This window comes from Pristiophorus japonicus, chromosome 3, assembly GCF_044704955.1.
Source record: "Pristiophorus japonicus isolate sPriJap1 chromosome 3, sPriJap1.hap1, whole genome shotgun sequence".
NCBI lineage: Eukaryota > Metazoa > Chordata > Chondrichthyes > Pristiophoridae > Pristiophorus > Pristiophorus japonicus.
The window spans coordinates 276,066,180-276,090,490 of NC_091979.1; the positions used below are offsets into that span (position 1 = coordinate 276,066,180).

The following is a 24,311-nucleotide window of genomic DNA, read 5'->3' on the forward strand; positions in this document are numbered from 1 at the left end:
GCATCTACCTAACAATGTGGAAAACTGCCCAAGCATGTCCTGGCCACAAAAAGCAGGACCAATCCAATCTGGCTAATTACCGCCCCATCAGTCAACTCTCAATCATGAGCAAAATGATGGAAGGTGTCACCGGCAGTGCTATCAAGCAGCACTTATCAATAACCTGCTCACCAATGTTCAGTTTGGGTTCCGCCAGGACCACTCAGCATCAGACCTTATTACAGCCTTGGTCCAAACATGGACAAAAGAGCTGAATTCCAGAGGTGAGGTGAGCGTGACTGCCCTTGACATCAAGGCAGCATTTGACCAAGTGTGGCATCCAGGAGCCCTAGTAAAATTGAAGTCAATGGGAATTGGGGACGGGAAAAACACTCCACTGGCTGGAGTCATACCTGGCACAAAGGAAGATAGTTGTAGTTGTTGGAGGTCCATCATCCCAGCCCCAGGACATCGCTGCAGGAGTTCCTCAGGGCAGTGTCCTCGGCCCAACCATCTTCGGCTTCTTCATCAATGACCTTCCCTCCATCATAAGGTCAAAAGTGGGGATGTTCGCTGATAATTATACAGTGTTCAGTTCCATTTGCAACTTTTCAGAAAATGAAACCATCCATGCCTGCATGCAGCAAGACCTGGACGACATTCAGGCTTGGGCTAATAAGTGACAAGTAACGTTCACGCCAGGCAATGACCAATTCCAACAAGCAAGAATCTAACCACCTCCCCTTGATATTCAACAGCATTACCATCACCGAATCCCCCACCATCAACATCCTGGGGGTCACCCATTGACCAGAAACTTAACTGGACCAGCCACATAAATACTGTGGCTACAAGAGCGTGTCAGAAGCTGAGTATTCTGTGGCGAGCGTCTCACCTCCTGACTCACCAAAGCCTTTCCACCATCTACAAAGCACAAGTCAGTAGTGTGATGTAATTCTCTCCACTTGCTTGGATGAGTGCAGCTCCCACAACACTCGAAGCTCGACACCATCCAGGACAAAGCAGCCCGCTTGATTGGCACCCTATCCACCACCTTCAACATTCACTCCCTTCACCACGTGCGCACCATGGCTACAGTGTGTACCAGCTACAAGATGCGCTGCAGCAACTCGCCAAGGCTTCTTCAGGAGCACCTCCCAAACCCGTGACCTCTACCACCTAGAAGGACAAGGGCAGCAGGCGCAAGGGAGCACCATCAGCTGCAAGTTCCCCTCCAAGTTGCACACCATCCTGACTTGGAAATATTTTGCTGTACTTTTAGCATCACTGGAGCTCCCTCCCTAACAGCACGATTGCAGCGGTTCAAGAAGGTGGCTCACCACCACTGTCTCAAGGGCAATTGGGGATGGGCCTTACCAGCGATGCCTGGAACTAATAATTTTTTTTTAACTTCCTGGTTTTGACACTCCACATCTTAGTAAGGATTCTTCAATCTGATTGGTTATGGGCACACACTCGTTGCTTGTCCTGTTCACAAGTCCCAGAATCTCTGTAGAGGGCACGCGCTGTTTTTGAGTCTAATAGCCACAAGTCGCAGTGCAAAGCCCATAGAAAGTCTTTGAGTGAGTGCAATGAATGTTCGTTTGCTGCTGACCTCAACATCCAGGCAATTATCATTTTGATCTTATTTCTTCCAATATATTTCTCATTTTCCCTCAATTTAGTGTTTGAAATCATGCCCGGGTGCCCCCTCGTACCACGCATAAATGGCTGATTATCATGTGCAGACCAAGTCAATAAGTGCCCTCTGGCTATTTGACTTGGGATTGGGATGCATAATACAGATGAGATTATCCTGTCCTCACCTAATGTCCACACATGTGCGTGCACTGGATACAGGTCAATAGTCTTAGCTTATGTTTAATTTCCCCCCCTTCTCCGCCCCCCCCCCCCTTCCCTGAGCCCATGAGTACCTAGAACATTTGTCGCATCTCCACAGCTAATTTAACACAGGCCAAGGATCAAATCTGGGATACTCGTCATCTTTTGCGGCTCAGCAACTCCATTATAACCAGTTGAGCCACTGGAGATGTGAATTCAATTATTAAACTCAAAAGTAAATGCATTAGACCACTTAGTAAATAGGTTTGTGCATATATGATGGGATGTTCCTGCATAAATCTGTAACATTTGTCATGTTAACCTATAACAATATGCTGACAGATACTCTGCTTAAATTTTTAAACTCCTTTGTTCATGCAGATGCTGCAGCAAACACTTCCGCTGAGTGACTTCCATGGGTCCATTTGTAGGGATGCAAATTAGCATTTCAACATTCTGTGGAATTGCAGAGTTCATGAGCATGGTTAGGTCTTACCTGAAAAGTCTTTATTTTACATCTAGGCTGTGGATTACTATCTAAAGGCAATGAGATCACTCACCAGATGGGAGAAACATCCAGCTGTTTGGGATTCTGTGAAATGGGAGCTATCAACAACCTATTTTACTATGGCAACAATAGAACAAGATTATGCTCCGTTATCAAGAAAAGCTCAGGAACAGGTATTGAACAAGATGCAGTCTGTGATCTTGTGATTTATTCTTGCCCTTTTTCATTCAGTTTAATTAAGGATAAGTGATGTATTTTCTACATTTTGAGAGGTGTTATAAAGACATTAAAATCCATGGTATTTGGTTTTGCTTAGTATTCAAACTTGTCATTATTTTCCTTCTAAATATACTGACCCATGCTGGGGTATGGTTCCATGTCTGCCAGCAGCATTTCAGTATGTTGCCCAAATAACCATGTTTGAGCTTGGTAATAGATATTTGTATTTTATTATTGAAGGATAACAACAGGAGATGATAAGGTCCACACACACTTGCTTTCCACAAGGAGCTAGTGTGTAGGAGCAGGAATCCTAGCAGAATGCCACCCCACTTAAGAAAATTGAGCAATTGAGCCCAATTGTAATGTCGCCATTTCAACTTGTTGCCGATTATCTGGCTCAGTGTAGAGATCATCAACAACAAAAATTTGCATTTATATAGTATCTTTACCATAGTAAAACATCCCAAGGCGATTCACAGGTGCTTATTCAAACAAAATTTGACACTAAGCCACATAAGATATTAGGATAGGTGACCAAAAGCATGGTCAAAGAAGTAGGTTGTAAGGAACATCTAAAAGGAGGAGAGAGAGGCAGAGAGTTACAGGGAGGGAATTCCAGAGTTGAAGGCACAGCCGCCAATATTGGAGCGATTAAAATCGGGGCTGCGCAAAGGGCCGAATTGGAAAAGTGCAGAGATCTTTGAGGGTTGTAAGGTTTGAAGAGGTTAGAGTTGGGGGGTGGAGGAAGTTATAGCTGGGTGGTGGTGGGGGGCAGATGAGGCCATGGAGGGATTTGAAAGCAAAGATGTGAATTTTAAAATCAAAGCGTTGCCGGTCCAGGAGCCAATGTAGGCTAGCGAGCGTAGGGGTGATGGGTGAATGGAACATGGGTGCGAGTTAGGATACGGCAGCAGAGTTTTGGATGAGCTGTTAGGAAGGGAGTTCCCGATGAAGGAACAACAGTATGTTTCCACGTCAAGAGCTGTGTAACTTCGAGAGGAACTTGCAGGTGATGGTGTTTCCGTGTGCCTGCTGCCCTTGTCCTTGTCGAGGTGGTAGAGGTCTTGGCGGGTTGCTGCAGTGCATCTTGTAGATGGTACACACTGCAGTCATGATGCGCGCGTGATGGAGGGAGTGAATGTTTAAGGTGGTGCATAGGATGCCAATCAAGCAGGCTGCTTTGTCCTGAATGGTGTGCTTCTTGAGTGTTGTTGGAGCTGCACTCATCCAGGCAAGTGTGGAGTATTCCATCACACAACTGATTTGTGCCTTGTAGATGGTGGAAAGATTTTGGGGAGTCAGAAGGTGAGATACTTGCCGCAGAATACCCAGCCTCTGACCTACTCTTGTGGCCACAGTATTTACGTGGCTGGTCCAGTTAAGTATCTGGTCAATGATGACGCTCAAGATGTTGGTGGGAGAATTGGCAATGGTAATGTTGTAGAATGTCATGGGGCGGTGGTCAGTCTCTTGCTTGTTGGAGATACAGATTGAGCGTCCAAAATCCGGCGTTCCAAAATTCTGAATGTTCCGGAATCCAGGCCGATCCGTGGCGGGTTCGTCCGGAAAAGTTCCAAAATCCGGACACCCCCGCCTTGGCGGCCCGACCTGGCCCTCGACAACCTTACCGTGGCGACCCGACCTCGCCCCGGTCCTCGGCGGCCCGACCTTGCCTGTTTTTCACCCCAACCCCCCACTTATCTCGGCCCAGGCAAAGACGTTCCGAAATCCGGAAATATCTGGTGCGGTTTCGGTCCCAGGGTTTCTGGATTTTGGACGTCACACTGTAGTCATTGCCTGGCACTTGTGTGGCGCGAATGCTACTTGCTACTTATTAGACCAAGCCTGAATGTCGCCCAGATCTTGCTGCATACGGGCATGGACTGCTTTATTATCTGAGGAGTTGCAAATGGAACTGAAACTGTGTAATCAACGTCGAACATCCCCACTTCTGACCTTATGATGGAGGGAAAGTCATTGATGAAGCAGTTGAAGATGGTTGGGCCCAGGACATGGGCCTAGGACACTGCCCTGTGGAACTCCTGCAGTGGTGTCCTGGGGCTGAGATATTTGACCTCCAACAAACACAACCATTGTCCTTTGTGCCAGCCAGTGGAAAGCTTTGCCTCTGATTCCTGATTCTTTGTGGTATTCAAACAGCCTAGTCACTATAATCTTATTTTTAGGGAAGAAGTTTGGTCTATTTTTTAAGAAAAATACTAGAGTTGGGATGCCATGGTAGGGAATGTAACTTTTTTTCATGAAGCCAAGATTGCTGTCCAGGGACCATCAGTTGGATATGTGGATATCAAATGAAGACTGGATTGTGGTTGGTTAAGATACTTTTTGTAGTTGAATAGCATTCTGACATATTTGAAGAGAAGCCATCTGAGTGAGATATGGATTGCTATTACCATCTTTGAACCATATTACCACCTAAGCCAGTAAATTCAGGAGTGATGTGTAAGGGGAGAAATATGGGGAAACAATGGTGGTGATTGTAGCTTAGTAGTCAAAATAACATAAGAAATAGGAGCAGGAGTGGGCCATAAGGCCCCTCGAGTCTGCTCCGCCATTCAATAAGATCATGGCTGATCTGATCATGGACTCAGCTCCACTTCCCCGCCCGCTCTCCATAACCCCTTATCCCCCCATCGCTCAAGAAATTGTCTATTTCGTTCTTAAATTTATTTAATGTCCCAGCTTCCACAGCTCTCTGAGGCAGCGAATTCCACAGATTCACAACCCTCAGAGAAGAAATTTCTCCTCATCTTAGTTCTAAGTGGGTGGCCCCTTATTCTAAGATCATGCCCTCTAGTTCTAGTCTCCCCCACCGGTGGAAACATCCTCTCTGCATTCACCTTGTCAAGCCCCCTCATAATCTTATATGTTTAGATAAGATCACCTCTCATTTTTCTGAATTCCAATGAATAGAGACCCAACCTACTCAACCTTTCCTCATAAGTCAACCCCCTCATCCTCCCGGATCAACCTAGTGAACCTTCTCTGAACTGTCTCCAAAGCAATTTCGTAAATATGGAAACCAAAACTGCACGCAGTATTCCAGATGTGGCCTCACCAATACCCTGTACAACTGTAACAAGACTTCCCTGCTTTTATACTCCATCCCTTTGCAATAAAGGCCAGGATTCCATTGGCCTTCCTGATCACTTGCTGTACCTTTTGTGTTTCATGCACAAGTACCCCCAGGTCCTGCTGTACTGCAGCACTTCGCAATCTTTCTCCATTTAAATAATAACTTGTTCTTTGATTTTTTTTCTGCCAAAGTGCATGACCTCTCACTTTCCAACATTATACTCCATCTGCCAAATTCTTGCCTACTCACTTAGCCTGTCTATGTTCTCCTGCAGCCTCTATGTCCTCCTCACACATTGCCCTTCCTCCCATCTTTGTATCGTCAGCAAACTTGGCTACGTTACACTCAGTCCCTTCTTCCAAGTCATTAATATAGATTTTAAATAGTTGGGGTCCCAGCACTGATCCCTGCGGCACCCCACTAGTTACTGGTTGCCAACCAGAGAATGAACCATTTATCCCAACTCTCTGTTAGTTAGCCAAATCCTCTATCCATGCTAATATATTATCCCCAACCCCATGAACTTTTATCTTGTGCAGTAACCTTTTATGTGGCACCTTGTCAAATGCCTTCTGGAAGTCCAAATATACCACATCCACTGGTTCCCCTTTAAGGATGTAATGAACAGGGTAGATAAAGAACTCCAGAATGACCTGCTAATGCATGCATATCTCTCTTATTGCTGTCCTTTCAAAAGTCACTTAAAGATACAGGTTGAACCTCTCTTATCCGGCACCCTCGGAACCTGGCCTGTGCCGGATAAGGGATTTTGCCAGACGAGGGGTGATCACGTTAAATTGGATGGTACAGGTACTGAGCAAGGTGATATCCGGGCTGGCTGGCTTGGGACTGGGAGTGTGGCAGAGAGATCATGGGGGAGGCGGTGGATCGCGGGGTCAAGCCAGTGAGATTGCGGGAGTCGGCAGCGAGGAAGGACTTCAATTTGTTCATGTCGGAGCGGCCGGGAATGGTGCCGGATGAGGGGTGGTGCTGGATAAAGGAGGTTCAACCTGTAATTGAGTTGTAATAGTAGAAGACAAATGTCCCCATTTCTTCTAATGCAAGCAATCATGATGATTTGATAGTCAAATATAGCAAGTAGTTGCTGTTTTTCCCACGATTTTGGATTTTACCTTTGCTGGCATGCATTAGTAATGTATTTACCTGGCCACTTTGAGGTATAAACGAGATCTTGTTAAATAATGCAAGTGATTGATTGTATTATCATTTTTCAGATTGAGAGGGAAGTCGCTGATTCCATGATGAAATCCCTGAAGTACTGCGATATACATACAGAATCAGCAAGACAGCCCTTGTGTCAGTATCGGGCTGCAACAATTCATCATAGACTTGCCTCCATGTATCATAATTCCCTTAGAAACCAGGTAATCAGAAACAATGAAAATATATACTTGTATTGATTAAAGCTGCAGACCTGACATAATCACAGATATTACAACAGCAACATTTAGTTTGCACCTTACTAAAAGTCTTTACTCTTGAAATGTCATTATTTTATAAACTATAATCCAAGTTTCGCAAAGGCAAAGCAATTGAAACAGACATTCCTCTAAGACAGTCATCTTAAAAATCAAGACTTTTAACTTTTTGTAATTTATATTAAGTGTACTTTATTTTAATACATAGTATATGATTCTCTCTATTGAATCCATTATATATGCAAAAGGAACATATATTGTATCGAATCATTGACATCTATTCTATTCATACTATATGTACATGACATTTGATTTTTTTTAATTGCACTACTGTGTGTATTGATGAAATGGTTTTCAGGGAGATATATATAATTATGCTTTCCACCTAGTACTACTTTATAAAACATTTAATAGAGTACCATATTTTGCATTTCTCTCAACACGATTGCAAGTGGGAACTAAATGTTACCCAGAAGTAGAGTAATAGGAGCTAATGTTCTCATGGTATCTCTTAATTTAAAAAAAAAAGTAATAGGTGGCACTGCAGATCGCAAGATAATCACAAATGAGGAAGGCCATTTGCCCCATCTTTGTTCATCCATCCAGAAATACCCTAAACCTCCCTCATTACAGCAACCAATGAGTTCTTAAATGATTCCAGGGTTTTCACCTGGAAGTCCATTCCATTTATTGGTCACTCTTTATATGAAGGAAATCTTCCTAATACATTCTAAATTTACCTTTTACTAGCTTGAACCTATGGCCTCTTGTCTCAGAATAATTTTCCAGATTTACCTTTTTCATACAGTTTACTATCTTGTATACTTCATAAGATCACCTATCAAATATCGCCTTTTGAAACTGAACAGTCCAAGTTTCTCCAATCTTTCTGGGGATGAGGGAGTTGACTTATGAGGAAAGGTTGAGTAGGTTGAGCCTCTACTCATTGGAATTCAGAAGAATGAGAGGTGATCTTATCGAAATGTATAAGATTATGAGGGGGCTTGACAAGGTGGATGCAGAGAGGATGTTTCCACTGATGGGGGAAACTAGAACTAGAGGGCATGATCTTCGAATAAGGGGCCGCCCATTTAAAACAGAGATGAGAAATTTCTTCTCTGAGGATTGTAAATCTGAGGAATTCGCTGCCTCTGAGAGCTGTGGAAGCTGGGACATTGAATAAATTTAAGACAGAAATAGACAGTTTCTTAAACGATAAGGGATTATGGGGAGCAGGCGGGGAAGTGGAGCTGAGTCTATGATCAGATTCAGCCATGATCTTATTTTATGGCGGAGCAGGCTCGACGGGCTGTATGGCCTACTCCTGTTCCTATTTCTTACGTTCTTATAACCCATGTCTTAACACTAGCAATTGGCCTCGTCTATCTACTCTGCTGTTTCCAATGCTTTATCTCCTTTTGTGTCGGTGACTAGAATTGAACACTGTTCTCAAGGTGTGGTCTGACCACAGCACTGCAGTTTGATTATGACTTCCTCTGAATTAAATTGTGTTATTTGGGCTACATAGTTAAATATTCTGTTAGCTTTGTTCTGCATTGATTGAATATATTGAATGTCAGCCTTGGCTCAGTGATTGCACACTTACCTCGGAGTCAGAAGGTTGTGGGTTGAAACTCCACTTTAGAGACTTGAGCACATAATCTAGGATGACACTTCAGTGTAATAACTAAGGAGTGCTACACAGTTATAGGTGCTGTCTTTCAGATGAGCCATCAAACCAAAGTCCTGTCCGCCTTCTCAGGTGGATGTAAAGGATCCCATGGCACTAATTGAACAAGAGTCGGGAAGTTCTGCTGGTGTCCTATCAACATTTATCCCTCAACCAACATCACACTAAACAGATTATCTGGTCACATTTCCGGTGGAACCCCTCAATCATTTTGAGATCGGCCAAAGCGCCTTTGCAGTACTGCCTCCATTTTGCTCCCAGGCACCTCTGTCACCGCCTTTGGCCTCCAGATGTGGCTTGAAAGTCTGGGTGGTTCCTGGCTCTGCTTTCGAACTAGGTAAGTCAGCATTCCCCAGTTATCAGCTCGGTCCTCTTCCTGCCAACTTGGCCAAATCTGAGTTTGAACTCCCAGTTGGCTGTACCTAGCTCTGCCAGGCTTATCTCTTTTCTGTATATGCGCAAATTGAATGTCCCATTTCTTTACATTACAACAATGACTACACTTCAAAAAGTAATTCTTTGGCTGTGAACTGCTTTGGACTTCCTGAGCTCTTGAACATTCTTTTATTAAGTCTCAAGCATATCTCACTTTGCCGAAATCAACTTTCTGGTTTTGTAAACTAGAAACCCAGCAGCAAGCTCTGGTCAATTGATTGGATTATTTAATCTAATAAACCTATACAGTGACTATCTTAAGTAAATCAACAAACCTGGCAAAAAAAAATTTTTCTTATATCTTTACAAAGCTGAGGAAGGGTGGGAATGCTATTTTAAGTCTGAACTGGAAAGAGATGTGCAGTCATTTTTTTTTAAACACAGGTTGGTGATGACCATTTTCGTAAGCAGTACCGCAGTTTGGCTGATCTCCATTACAACAAGGCTGTGAAATTGTTTCAGTTCCTGAAAGATGCACCTTCTGAGCTGCTGCGAGTTCAATTAGAACGGGTTGCATTTTCAGAGTTTCAGATGGCAAGTAAGTAAATATAAGGTTCTTAAATTACTACATTTTGATACTGGTCTTTTTTTTAAAAGTAGCAATTCTCTAAGTAGTGGATACAATGCCTAAAGTAAGGATATGAAAAATAACTGGACTAATGTCAAGAATAATTGAAAAATATCAACTGGCCCTAATCAATCCAAATTGCAGTATATTTCCTTTACATTTGTCTAGCTGTCCTGCATGTATACACATATTGTCCTCACATGCATGCTTTTGTTTAATGTATGCGTGCACACAATTCTGATTCAGATTTTCCTAATTGATCTCTGAGAAGGTGTAGTGCGCAATCATGGCGGGGAAGCAGTATATCGGGGCACCTGCTTATAATTATACTTGGTTAAATGCTACAGAATTGGAATTTCTCGTCCGTATATGCTATTTTGTGTGACTGGTAGCTTGTAGAGTAGTATCATCTGCAAGTTCCCCTCCAAGTCACATACCACCCTGACTTGGAAATATATCACCTTTCCTTCATCATCGAGTCAAAAGCCTGAAACTCCCTCCCTAACAGCACTATGGGAGTACCTTCGCCACAGGGACTACAGCGGTTCAAGAAGGCAGCTCGCCATTACCTTCTCTAGGCATTTAGGGATGAACAATAAATGCTGGCCCTGCCAGCGACGCCCACGTCCCATAGAAACATAGAAACATAGAAAATAGGTGCAGGAGCAGGCCATTCAGCCCTTCTAGCCTGCACCGCCATTCAATGAGTTCATGGCTGAACATGAAACTTCAGTACCCCCTTCCTGCTTTCTCGCCATAACCCTTGATCCCCCGAGTAGTAAGGACTTCATCTAACTCCCTTTTGAATATATTTAGTGAATTGGCCTCAACTACTTTCTGTGGTAGAGAATTCCACAGGTTCACCACTCTCTGGGTGAAGAAGTTTCTCCTCATCTCGGTCCTAAATGGCTTACCCCTTATCCTCAGACTGTGACCCCTGGTTCTGGACTTCCCCAACATTGGGAACATTCTTTCTGCATCTAACCTGTCTAAACCCGTCAGAATTTTAAACGTCTCTATGAGGTCCCCTCTCATTCTTCTGAACTCCAGTGAATACAAGCCCAATTGATCCAATCTTTCTTGATAGGTCAGTCCCGCCATCCCGGGAATCAGTCTGGTGAACCTTCGCTGCACTCCCTCAATAGCAAGAATGTCCTTCCTCAAGTTAGGAGACCAAAACTGTACACAATACTCCAGGTGTGGCCTCACCAAGGCCCTGTACAACTGTAGCAACACCTCCCTGCCCCTGTATTCAAATCCCCTCGCTATGAAGGCCAACATGCCATTTGCTTTCTTAACCGCCTGCTGTACCTGCATGCCAACCTTCAATGACTGATGTACCATGACACCCAGGTCTCGTTGCACCTTCCCTTTTCCTAATCTGTCACCATTCAGATAATAGTCTGTCTCTCTGTTTTTACCACCAAAGTGGATAACCTCACATTTATCCACATTATACTTCATCTGCCATGCATTTGCCCACTCACCTAACCTATCCAAGTCACTCTGCAGCCTAATAGCATCCTCCTCGCAGCTCACACTGCCACCCAACTTAGTATCATCCGCAAATTTGGAGATACTGCATTTAATCCCCTCGTCTAAATCATTAATGTACAATGTAAACAGCTGGGGCCCCAGCACAGAACCTTGCGGCACTCCACTAGTCACTGCCTGCCATTCTGAAAAGTACCCGTTTACTCCTACTCTTTGCTTCCTGTCTGACAACCAGTTCTCAATCCACGTCAGCACACTACCCCCAATCCCATGTGCTTTAACTTTGCACATTAATCTCTTGTGTGGGACCTTGTCGAAAGCCTTCTGAAAGTCCAAATATACCACATCAACTGGTTCTCCTTTGTCCACTTTACTGGAAACATCCTCAAAAAATTCCAGAAGATTTGTCAAGCATGATTTCCCTTTCACAAATCCATGCTGACTTGGACCTATCATGTCACCATTTTCCAGATGCACTGCTATGACATCCTTAATAATTGATTCCATCATTTTACCCACTACTGAGGTCAGGCTGACCGGTCTATAATTCCCTGTTTTCTCTCTCCCTCCTTTTTTAAAAAGTGGGGTTACATTGGCTACCCTCCACTCCATAGGAACTGATCCAGAGTCAATGGAATGTTGGAAAATGACTGTCAATGCATCCGCTATTTCCAAGGCCACCTCCTTAAGTACTCTAGGATGCAGGCCATCAGGCCCTGGGGATTTATCTGCCTTCAATCCCATCAATTTCCCCAACACAATTTCCCGACTAATAAAGATTTCCCTCAGTTCCTCTTCCTTACTAGACCCTCTGACCCCTTTTATATCCGGAAGGTTGTTTGTATCCTCCTTAGTGAATACCGAACCAAAGTACTTGTTCAATTGATCCGCCATTTCTTTGTTCCCCGTTATGACTTCCCCTGATTCTGACTGCAGGGGACCTACGTTTGTCTTCACCAACCTTTTTCTCTTTACATACCTATAGAAACTTTTGCAATCCGCCTTAATGTTCCCTGCAAGCTTCTTCTCGTACTCCATTTTCCCTGTCCTAATCAAACCCTTTGTCCTCCTCTGCTGAGTTCTAAATTTCTCCCAGTCCCCAGGTTCGCTGCTATTTCTGGCCAATTTGTATGCCACTTCCTTGGCTTTAATACTATCCCTGATTTCCCTAGATAGCCACGGTTGAGCCACCTTCCCCTTTTTATTTTTACGCCAGACAGGAATGTACAATTGTTGTACTTCATCCATGCGGTCTCTAAATGTCTGCCATTGCCCATCCACAGTCAACCCCCTAAGTATCATTCGCCAATCTATCCTAGCCAATTCTCGCCTCATACCTTCAAAGTTACCCTTCTTTAAGTTCTGGACCATGGTCTCTGAATTTACTGTTTCATTCTCCATCCTAATGCAGAATTCCACCATATTATGGTCACTCTTCCCCAAGGGGCCTCGCACAATGAGATTGCTAATTAATCCTCTCTCATTACACAACACCCAGTCTAAGATGGCCTCCCCCCTAGTTGGTTCCTCAACATATTGGTCTAGAAAACCATCCCTTATGCACTCCAGGAAATCCTCCTCCACCGTATTGCTTCCAGTTTGGCTAGCCCAATCTATGTGCATATTAAAGTCACCCATTATAACTGCTACACCTTTATTGCATGCACCCCTAATTTCCTGTTTGATGCCCTCCCCAACATCCCTATTACTGTTTGGAGGTCTGTACACAACTCCTACTAACGTTTTTTGCCCTTTGGTGTTCTGCAGCTCTACCCATATAGATTCCACATCATCCAAGCTAATGTCTTTCCTAACTATTGCATTAATCTCCTCTTTAACCAGCAATGCTACCCCACCTCCTTTTCCTTTTATTCTATCCTTCCTGAATGTTGAATACCCCTGAATGTTGAGTTCCCAGCCCTGATCATCCTGGAGCCACGTCTCCGTAATCCCAATCACATCATATTTGTTAACATCTATTTGCACAATTAATTCATCCACCTTATTGCGGATACTCCTTGCATTAAGACACAAAGCCTTCAGGCTTGTTTTATTAACACCCTTTGTCCTTTTAGAATTTTGCTGTACAGTGGCCCTTTTTGTTCTTTGCCTTGGGTTTCTCTGCCCTACACTTTTCCTCATCTCCTTTCTGTCTTTTGCTTTTGGCTCCTTTTTGTTTCCCTCTGTCTCCCTGCATTGGTTCCCATCCCCCTGCCATATTAGTTTAAATCCTCCCCAACAGCACTAGCAAACACTCCCCCGAGGACATTGGTTCCAGTCCTGCCCAGGTGCAGACCGTCCGGTTTGTACTGGTCCCACTTCCCCCAGAACCGGTCCCAATGCCCCAGGAATTTGAATCCCTCCCTGCTGCACCACTGCTCAAGCCACGTATTCATCTGCGCTATCCTGCGATTCCTACTCTGACTATCACGTGGCACTGGTAGCAATCCCGAGATTACTACTCTTGAGGTCCTACTTTTTAATTTAGCTCCTAGCTCCTTAAATTCGTTTCGTAGGACCTCATCCCTTTTTTTGCCTATGTCGTTGGTACCAATGTGCACCACGACAACTGGCTGTTCTCCCTCCCATTTCAGAATGTCCTGCACCCGCTCCGAGACATCCTTGACCCTTGCACCAGGGAGGCAACATACCATCCTGGAGTCTCGGTTGCGGCCGCAGAAACGCCTATCTATTCCCCTCACAATTGAATCCCCTATCACTATCGCTCTCCCACTCTTTTTCTTGCCCTCCTGTGCAGCAGAGCCAGCCACGGTGCCATGAACTTGGCTGCTGCTGCCCTCCCCTGATGAGTCATTCCCCTCAACAGTACCCAAAGCGGTGTATCTGTTTTGCAGGGGGATGACCGCAGGGGACCCCTGCACTACCTTCCTTGCTCTACTCTTCCTGCTGGTCTTCCATTCCCTATCTGGCTGTGGACCCTTTCCCTGCGGTAAGACCAACTCACTACACGTGATACTCACGTCATTCTCAGCATCGTGGATGCTCCAGAGTGAATCCACCTTCAGCTCCAATTCCGTAACGCGGACCGTCAGGAGCTGGAGGCGGATACACTTCCCGCACACATAGTCGTCAGGGACACCGGAAGCGTCCCTGAGTTCCCACATGGTACAGGAGGAGCATAACACCCGACTGAGCTCTCCTGCCATGACTTAACCCTTAGATACACTTAAACTGGTAATAACAATGTTAAAAGTTACTGACCAATATAAGAAGAAAAAGAAAAACTACTCACCAATCACCAGCCAATCACTTACCCCCTAGGCTGTGACGTCACCTTTGTTTTTTTGCCTTCTCCCTGTAGCTGCACCGGTACGCCTCTCACCGACCCCGGACTCGCGCTGCTCCGAGCTCCCGCTGGCCTTTATAGGCCTCTCACCGACCCCGGACTCGCGCTGCTCCGAGCTCCCGCCTCCTCGACTGACTGCTCCGAGCTCCCGCTGGCCTTTATAGGCCTCTCGCCGACCCCGGACTCGCGCTGCTCCGAGCTCCCGCCTCCTCGACTGACTGCTCCGAGCTCCCGCTGGCCTTTATAGGCCTCTCGCCGACCCCGGACTCGCGCTGCTCCGAGCTCCCGCCTCCTCGACTGACTGCTCCGAGCTCCCGCTGGCCTTTATAGGCCTCTCGCCGACCCCGGACTCGCGCTGCTCCGAGCTCCCGCCTCCTCGACTGACTGCTCCGAGCTCCCGCTGGCCTTTATAGGCCTCTCGCCGACCCCGGACTCGCGCTGCTCCGAGCTCCCGCCTCCCAGGAACTAATGTTTTTAAAGTTAGGGAATTATTGGAGCAGATGAATTAAAGCTAGAACAGCAAGAGATAATATAAGCACACTGATGACAGAGGAAAGAGAAAAGAAAAGTAAGAGGACTAGAATAACCAACAAATAATTAAACATGAAAAAATGGATTCAAGCAATGAAAAAAAGTACTAAAAGTGAAAACGAGGAACTAGTTGGACAGGTTGCAGCTTGATCCTTAATCACAGATCTACTTGGAGATGTTAATTTTGATGGGTCCAATGGCAAACATTGTACCGACCTCTGTAAATTAGATTTGTACATTTTTTTCGCCTTTGTTCCCTTCTCCCCCTCTCCCCACCTTTTTTATAAAAAAATAATACCCCTAGTGACTTTAATTAGATTTATTTTGCCTTGACACAACTAGCCCTGAGTGTGGTGACTTCAAGAAACCATAAGTCAAAAGGCAAGTCATTTTTTTAAATCTTTCTTTTTCTGTGAATTTTTATATTTTATCAAGGCAAGAAGTGTTACTGTTGGAGATTGGGCACTTCAAATTTTGTCATCCAGTGTTGGCCTCAATCACTCCCAGTCAGATAAGCCATAATTAATTAAAAGAACATGAGAACAGGAGTAGACCATTCAGCCCCGAGAGATTGTTGGTGTCCTTGCACCCAAAAGACTCAGCTTAATTTTTGGAGCCTCCTCGAAGGCCTGTAAACGAGCATAATTAGCAGAAACTCCCAATGGTGATTAATTCATCCTGGGGTGTGGCCAGTTTTGTGGATGTGGCCTGCTTCTGGCATGATGTTTTTAAAACTAGCGCAAAAGATCGTGGAAACTCGAACTGCACTGAAAGTAATTTGAGCTTAAAATTCCACAATTTTATGCGCCAGCTATGCCGATATCGAGGGAATTGCGCTGAAAAAAAACAGTGCAGTCGAGTGGAAATTTCAGGCTCACTTCTTTTATTATTCACTATATTCTGCACTATGGGTAAGTTGTGGTATTTAGTGGGTGGAAAGATTGTTTAAAAGTTTTAGGGCTAGAAATTCGGTTTTGAGGCATAGCGGTTTTTTTCCGCCCAAAATACCGCTATGACTCCGCTATGATTTCGAGGCCTAACATTCGGGAAAAAATGCGCCCAGTGGGAAAAATCAGCATTGCACAAGGATTCGCGGCACAAACCGCAAAATTTCTGCAATTTTTCTGATACCGCTGCGAGTTGGGCCTAGGGAGGGGGGAAAACACACAAAATTCCAAAAAATAAAAAATTGCAAAACATTCACGACCCTTTTCTAGTGAATCGCTGCAGAAGAATTTTAAAATAAAAACTTTAACTTACCTTTTTTGCAGGTCTTCATACTTATCGCCGTTCCAAGGGCTGCAATGCAGGTTTTTCCCCAGCGGGTTTTTTGGTCACCGCTGAGCCAAATATCGAGCAAAAGCGCTTTTTCTAATCTTGCTCGCCAGCGGTCCGCTCCCCAGCGGTATTTCAAAACCACCGGCGCAAGACTTCAGGGAATTTCCCACCGCACCGTTTTACGCCCAAAATGGCGAAATACCACCAAAAAGCCCAGCACAAGTTTGGGGAATTTCCAGCCCTTAGGATCAAAACCATAACTCAACCCACAGACTTGCACAGGTTTTTTTCTCCGTGTTTAGTAGGCAGACTAACTTGTATGCCACTGTAGGGAGATTGCCGTGCAGTGTTTGTCTTTCAGGTTGCTTTCAACTAATAGGGTGTTTTTAGTTCAAATGTAAACTGCTCCCTTTAAAGCAATGATTATTCAAAATTAAAACTTTAGGCACAGTTGCCAAGAAGATTGCAAAGTAAAAGTTGACCGGCCTATCCAGAATTTAATTCATTTTCATATTGCTGTATGCTTCCTATTTAAAATAACACCTAGATGAAGAAATTTTTTTTCAAAAATTCCTTGTTTTGCAGATCAGAACAGCAATGCATCAAAACTGAAAACTCTTTCAGGAGCACTGGATATAATCATAGATTCAGAGTATTCATTTCAGCTTATCCAGAGTGAACTTTCATGTGCCCAAGCTCAGGTAACTATTTTCAAACTATTTTAGTGGGGCATGGGAAGAAAGGACTAGGGATACGGGAAGTCTTCCCTCCGCTGGCTGAAACATTCCTACATGAAATGGCTTTAGGTAGTCGGTGCCTAGTAAGTGCAGTCGACAGCACTCAACTGACAATTGACAATATTACGGCTGAAGAAAAACGGGTGTAAGAAATGCAAACATCGTACTAGTGCAGTGAGGTGTGCTTTTGTGTAATCATGATGGAGACCAAGGAAGAGGAGCTATGTTCTGTATCTGGGCTTATCTTGTACCTGACTTGGGAATTCTAGGTGATGTCACTGGGTTTCAAAAGTAAGTGTTCCATTCCCTTGTTCTGACATTCCTCAAAAACACCTTCCTGCAACCTCTCTTTCCTTTCCCCCCCCCCCCCCCCCCCCCCCCCCCAGAGGTTTTCAGTTTCTTAATTACATTCAAGTATTGTACAATTGTTTTATTTTCGTTAACAAATTAAATTCTAAGATTCAAATTCTAGGTACCGATTTTAGCTGAACAGGGCGCATAAACGGCTAAAATGAGAAAAATTGACTTATCGTCCCGTTCCTGCTGGACACACGCTGACCACTATTTTGACTCTGTGGTTGACTGAGGAAAAGAGGCGGGTGCCTCATGAGTATGTTCAAATAGGTGTCATATGGACAGTGGGATTTTAATTGGGCCCATCTTGTGGCAAACCAGCTGAGTGAAACTTAAGCTGCATTGGCTTCACTAACTGACTCACATGACTGGAAGCTACATTTAAAGGGGCTCTTGCCTACAGGCACTCAGGTCATTAGGATCTGTGTTCCATTATGAGTAATTCATTTGTATGTCAGTTCTGAGCTTCCAGTTTGCTTCTTTGATTTTTCTCACCCTTAACTATCCTCGAGCACTCGTTAATTATCATGGGTGCTATTTTTGCTTCATGCCTTTTGATAGACAAATTGTTCGAAAAGGGGAGCAACAGCTGCAGCCTGAAGAACCAGGACAGGCGGCTGCTGGCCCTGTTGGGAGACAACAGGTAAGTGTGGGGCAGGTACTGCACATGGAAGTTCTTACCCAGGCAGCCTGTTGCTGCAGCAGGACCTAGTGCTTGCTGGACCAGGGGGCCATGCTTTGCCAGTGGCTCCATCACCAACATCCGTAACTTTTTCACCACAGGCTCCTTCTAGGCTGCTACAAGGGACATCACCCACATTTTGCAGTACACAGCTGCGTCAAACAAGTCACCAATGCCCTCCTTGCCAAAGCAAACTAGAACATTATCTTTGCAATGGGTGTGAACAGCCAGAGTAAGAGACTTGAGATTTGCAGCAGTGGGCAGCTTTTCGTGTTCGGGGCATAATAGACTACTATCATGAAGCTATTGGCACCAGAAGACAAGCCAGTTGCTTTAAGTGAACAGGAAGGGCTTCCACATCCTTAATGTTCATCTAGTGTGTGATCAACGCAAGAAGGGTCTTGCGCTGTCACGCCGCCTTCATTCTGCGACACTTGTCCATTTCCCCCACTTTTCCACCCGTTATAGTGCGAGCCATGGGGCACACCAGGAGCATCATAGAACATACCATTAGGATTTTGCAGCAAATATTCGGGTGTCTTTATTGCTGTGGGAGCTCCCTAAAATGTAGTCCAGACAAGGTGGTTTGTAGTTTGCTACATTCTGCAAGAGATTGGAGTTGGAGGATGTACAGCAACAAGAGGCTGTGACAGATGAAGAACAATTGTATAAAAGCAAGGAAGAACCACAGCAAGAGCCAGCAGAACTCATTGCAGCTCGGCAGGCCAGGGAGCAGTTGATAGAGCGGTGCATTTGGTGACCACCTCAATCCTTTACCTGAAAAGGCATAAAAAGCCCTTATCGTTACCATTCCCCTAATTTTGCATTGGAACAACATTGAAACCATTCAGCCAACTTCTACATTAATGATTTTGACAACGCAGATTAAAAAGCTGTAATTAGAAGAAACTATAGACCAAAGTTGTAAATGTATTAATGGTGTTGATTTTAATTTCAAACACAATATTATAGTAAATTATTTTGTTCCTCAAGTAATCAACCCATAGAGTTTTTCTTTGAAGAGATGTTACTAACTACTCTTACGAGGTGCTTCTCAAGTGTCTTCAGCAGAGCTGGTGGAAGGCTACTGTTACTCATGGGATGCTTGTGGCCAGTGACTTCTGAGTGCTTAAGCCTATGAGGGCCCAGCTGCAGACTGCAGCACTTCAGCTACATCATGGTTGGTATTGGTTGAGGGGATGGCGAGGAAACCGATGTGCTGAAAACCTGAGAGAGGGCAACATGCATCGCTCCTGTTCACTACTGCCACTCCCGTGATCTGCAGTAGAGCAGACTGATGCAACCTCGTCTTGATCTTTTCCAGCAGAACCTCCAGGGAGGTCTCTGAAAACCTGGAGGCTTGCCTATGACATGCTGTCTGTTTCTTGCTGCCCCACTCTCAACTTTGAAGTCTTACAGAAGGGAATGCACCCTTCTGTATTTCTGCTTTAAATCGGCCTCTGGCTGGAAATTGCACTCTTACTATTGTCAGCAAATCAGATGGGAACTCCACTGATGAGATAGTGAGGCGAAGAGTTAAAATATACCAGGCCTGTTTTTGACTGCAGCGAGTCAGTTTTGAACTGACACCTGCCGAAAATTAGCCAAGTTAAAATCAGGGCCCTATTTGTTAGCCCTCAATTGTGTAAACATTTGCCATGTTATTTTAAATTTTACTATGCATGGATAATGGACGTTGACAAAAATGTATTTATAACATCATGAATATTTAGAAGAAAAGTGATCTTGTGCTAAAATTTCCCTTTTATTTTGATTCATCTAGCAAGAAAATTGTCATGCACACCATGATGGAAATGTGTCCGAAAATGATTCTTCCAGCCTTAATGAAGAAGAGATCGTAAAACTTGTCAGCATGTTTGAAGCTCGACTTTCTTTTCTGTTGTTTCAGCTCATCAAACTGCTGACCTCAAAAAGGAAGGGCAGGTAAAGCACTACCTTTCTCTATTCACCAATATTCTGATTTGTGCCCATTTCCCCAGGTATATTTGCATTGCAACATTCACTTTTACTTTACAACACAAGTGTATGTATGGAGGGTATTTTCTATTGTCAAAAAGTTAAAAGCCTGCTAGTACTGACATCTGCGAAGGCTTTCAATTCTGTCTGTTGTTGAGATGGAGAAGGTGAGAAACCTGAATTTATTAAGTTCTGCTCTCTGTCTTGTCCTATATCTATAATCTTAGAGGTGAGATCTAACTTAATGCCTTAATGTTGCCTATTGTAGTCCCAATGCTGCTGTTCATATCCAACTACATGCAAATTCAAGAAAAACAGTACTTTAATTGGAGGTGACATTGTTCTTAGTTTATTGCGGGAATCATTGTGATTAAATGCGCCACGATATTTGAACAGGGTTCAATTCTTCAGATTCTGTATGGATTTTGCATTTCTCAAACTAATCTTCTTCTTTTGTGTTTTTACAGTGGCAATAGTGATGATCAAATAATATTGAAAAACTACAAGCATGCTTATTCAACATTGCTGCGGGCAACAGCAGATAAGGACACCCCTCTAATACAGAGAGTGGAGGTGATACTGAGTTTACTAAAACAATTATCATCTGGACTGTCAGTTGATGAGACTGGATCTGTGTGACCACCAGATGTCCTCCCACTGTTATCATACTGAAAGCACCATTATAAAATTTGAGTTTGTTTTCTGACTAAGGTCTTATTTGAACTGTGACAGTTGAAGTAATTTGTTCAAAGGTAAATGGGCAAATTTCAAAAGGCTTCTATCATCTATGGATAAATCTTAAGTAAATCATTTGGAGTTATCAGTATAGACTTCAGTAACTAATAATTAGCACCAATTAAAAGCTAGTTCTTTGAAGCAATACTTTAACTTCCCAATGGATATCATACTGAGACATATAGACTCAGAAGTTCCCAGGTTCAAACCCTGTGCTGAGTAACCTCATTTCAGCCAAGCTGGCGGTGAAGGTGCTGCAGATTACCACAACATCCCTGAGCTAAGGAGGGGAAAAATTATTCATCATCCGTATTTCTGATGGCTTTTCAGTTACCCTCGCTAGAAAGTGAATATGTGCAGATGTCTGGTGAGGGCAGGATTAGGCTTGGCAGTTTCACGTTTGAATAGTTTCTTGAAACTCACTACCTCAGTTTGTCACACATGAAGAATGACTACTTGATGAACAACTGAGGAGATCTGTACCTCAGTATGGGTCACGGCCATCAAAGGAGAAGAGGAGAAAATTAGTAACAAGAATAAACTTTGGTTTCAGTTGTTAATATTGCTCTTTTAAATGTTATTAATTGCAATAATATGTATGCAAATTGCATTTAAAGGTTTTTCAGTGAATTACTATATGAAGTACTTTCTTACTGTGTACTTTGTAAATACAGGCAATATAAATGACACTCTTTAGATTAATGTGTTCGATCAGTGAATGAAAAAGGTGCAGTAATGGATCCTTTTTTTATTTCCTCAGAAATAACTTGCAAGACAATCTGTCACAAATTGGGATTAGGAGTTGCATTTTAGTTATTAAACACACTATTCATACATGACTGTGAGCCAGCATTTTACCCTTGTTTGTAATGGATGACATTCACTACATTAAACTCATTGTTCACTTTGTTTATAGACAAAAGTGTTAATGGGTTAGTTTCAAAATAGAAAGTAAACTAGTCCTTTAAAGATCTATGATCTTGATAACTGATTAGGCATGAGGATGATTTTTTAATTCTTTCTTAGAATGTCGGTGTCACTGGCAAGGCCAGTATTTATTGTCCATCCCCAGTTGCCCTTGAGAAGGCAGTGGTGGGGCGCCTTCTTGACAACTGCAGTCCGTGTGGTGAAGCTATTCCCACAATGGTGTTAGCTAGGATTTTGACCCAGAAACAATGAAGGAACGGTAATGTATGTCCAAGGCAGGGTAATGTATGACTTGGCAGGGAACTTGGAGGTGATGATGTTTCCATGCACCTGCTGCCCTTGTCGTTCTAGGTGAAGGTTGTTGAAGAAGCCTTGGCAATTTGCTGCAGTGCATCGTGTAGATGGTACACACTGCATGTTGGAAGCTAGTGGATGAATTGCTGATCAAGTAGACTTAGCCCTGGATGGTGTTGTGTTTCTTGACTGTTGCAGCTATACCCATCCAGGCAAGTGGAAAGTATTCCACCACATTCCTGACTTGTGCCTTCTCGGTAGCGAAGAGGCTTTGGGGAGTCGAGTGTGAGCCACTCACTCATTGCAGAATACCCAGCCTCTGACCTGCTCTAGTAGCCAAGGCATTAATGTGGCTGGTTCAGTTGATTTCCTGGTCAATGGTGACCCGTGCCCCTCAGGATGTTGATAGTGGGGGAACTTGCCGGTGGTAATGTCATGGGGAGGTGGTTAGGCTCATTACCTGACACTTGTGTGGCACTAATATTACTTGCCACTTATCAGCCCAAGCCTGGATGTTTTGTTGCATGCGGGCACAGACTGCTTCATTATTGACATTCAAAGAATCCACTGATGGTGATGCAAGAAAGGAATTATGGGAATATTTTCAAAGTGCACATTTTTCATGTTTACTATTATTGGTAACTTTGTGAAAGAAACATGCAGGTAATCCATTCAATCAATTTTGACAAGATTTTAAAGTTATTTAGCTCATTTTACAAGTTGTAGCTGATCGGGGAAAAAATAGTGTTACACATGATGACATCCTCATTGGTCAGTAGGTTAAATATCTGCAGTTTCATGAGAAGCAGATTTTTTTTTAATAAAATGAATTCAACAGTATGAATTCGAGCCTTTCAAGGTTTACAGTGTATATATTGTATAATGGCATTGCAGGATTTTTGCTAACAACTTGTAAAGTTTGTAACCATAATTCTGTATATATTTTGAAACGAAGAATGTGCAATGTTCTCCAATAGGTGAATTGGAATGCAAAAATTATACTATAAATCAGGGTTCAATTTAGAAATTGATTTATGTACTGTAAATTTAAAAATATGTAAGGAGTGGAAATATGTATGCACATATTTAGAACCTGGCTGTGGCTGTCTGATGCCTGGATGAAGATTCTGACTGTTATATTCAGGTATAGTTTTATTCCCTTGTCTTGCTATGAGCTTTTTTTAATATGTATTTTGGGTTTGATGAGAGAATTTTGTTTAGAGGAAACAGCTGTACATGAATTGACCTTGAGATTTGACAGAAGGTGAAAAAAATTGTTAAGTGGAAGGCAGAGCTCAAAAAAGTTAACCTTCACGGAAGAAAAGGAGACTTGCTAGAAATATTGGCAGTTAAATGAAGAAGCTGGATATTTTATTTATAGTTTACTACAAAAATGTTTCAAGATCTGAAACTTGAATTCTTGTGACTTTTATAATTAGAAGCCTGGTTTTAACAATTCCTGTTCAAAAAGGGCAGATCTCCATATCTGAAGACTGCAGAGTTTGATTGTTCAAAATACATTACATTTTGTTTGGAAGAATGTTCATCCTGCTGCCAATAGACAAAAAAGGACTACCATGTGACATTTTTAAACAAAATATATTTAATAAAAATATGAACGCAACTATCTGTCATGTGTTGTCCTTTGGTCAATCAATGTCTATTGGTGCTGAGCAAATGTGTAACTTGGATTACGAAAAGCTATCGATGCAGTACCTTTATGGAAAACAGACTAAGTATCCTTTTTACTACACATGTCTACTGTTTACATGATATAAATATGACAACCTTAATATGCTGTATTAAAATATTTAGCATATATAAGAATCTTTAAATCAATGGAATTATTTCTGCAACAGTCTGGTACAGACTTTGTCACACATAGTTTTGTTTTACTCTGATTTCTAGTCATTGAATTTTTGCATGCCTGAGATAATGTAGTACCCTTGTTTAAGAAGGGAAAAAGGGATAGGCCAAGAAATTACAGGCCTGTCAGCCTAACCTCGGTGGTGGGAAAATTATTGGAAAAAATCCTGAAAGACAGGATAAATCTGCATTTGGAAAGGCAAGAATTAATTAGGGACAGTCAGCACGGATTTGTTAAGGGACGATCGTGTTTGACTAACCAGATTGAATTTTTTGAGGAGGTAACTAAGAGGGTCGATGAGGGTAGTGCATACAATGTAGTATATATGGACTTTAGCAAGGCTTTTGA

At 43.2% G+C, this 24,311-nt stretch overlaps 1 protein-coding gene across 5 annotated transcripts in view; it reads left to right on the plus strand.

The window, feature by feature from the left end:
* The window catches only part of edrf1 (erythroid differentiation regulatory factor 1), an 84,320-nt gene extending 60,600 nt beyond the window's left edge, over nt 1-23,720 (plus strand). For 4 of the 5 annotated variants that reach the window (XM_070876741.1, XM_070876742.1, XM_070876743.1 and 1 more), the window contains 6 exons: nt 2,344-2,502; nt 6,884-7,033; nt 9,597-9,750; nt 16,976-17,091; nt 19,947-20,107; nt 20,608-23,720. In XM_070876741.1, the coding sequence (XP_070732842.1) occupies nt 2,344-2,502; nt 6,884-7,033; nt 9,597-9,750; nt 16,976-17,091; nt 19,947-20,107; nt 20,608-20,779 (912 nt within the window). In that variant the 3' untranslated portion in view covers nt 20,780-23,720. Of the gene's footprint in view, nt 1-2,343; nt 2,503-6,883; nt 7,034-8,812; nt 9,115-9,596; nt 9,751-16,975; nt 17,092-19,946; nt 20,108-20,607 lie in introns of those variants that run through there. The other variant, XR_011592761.1, reaches the window with a different exon arrangement.
* Nucleotides 23,721-24,311: the final 591 nt, after the last annotated feature.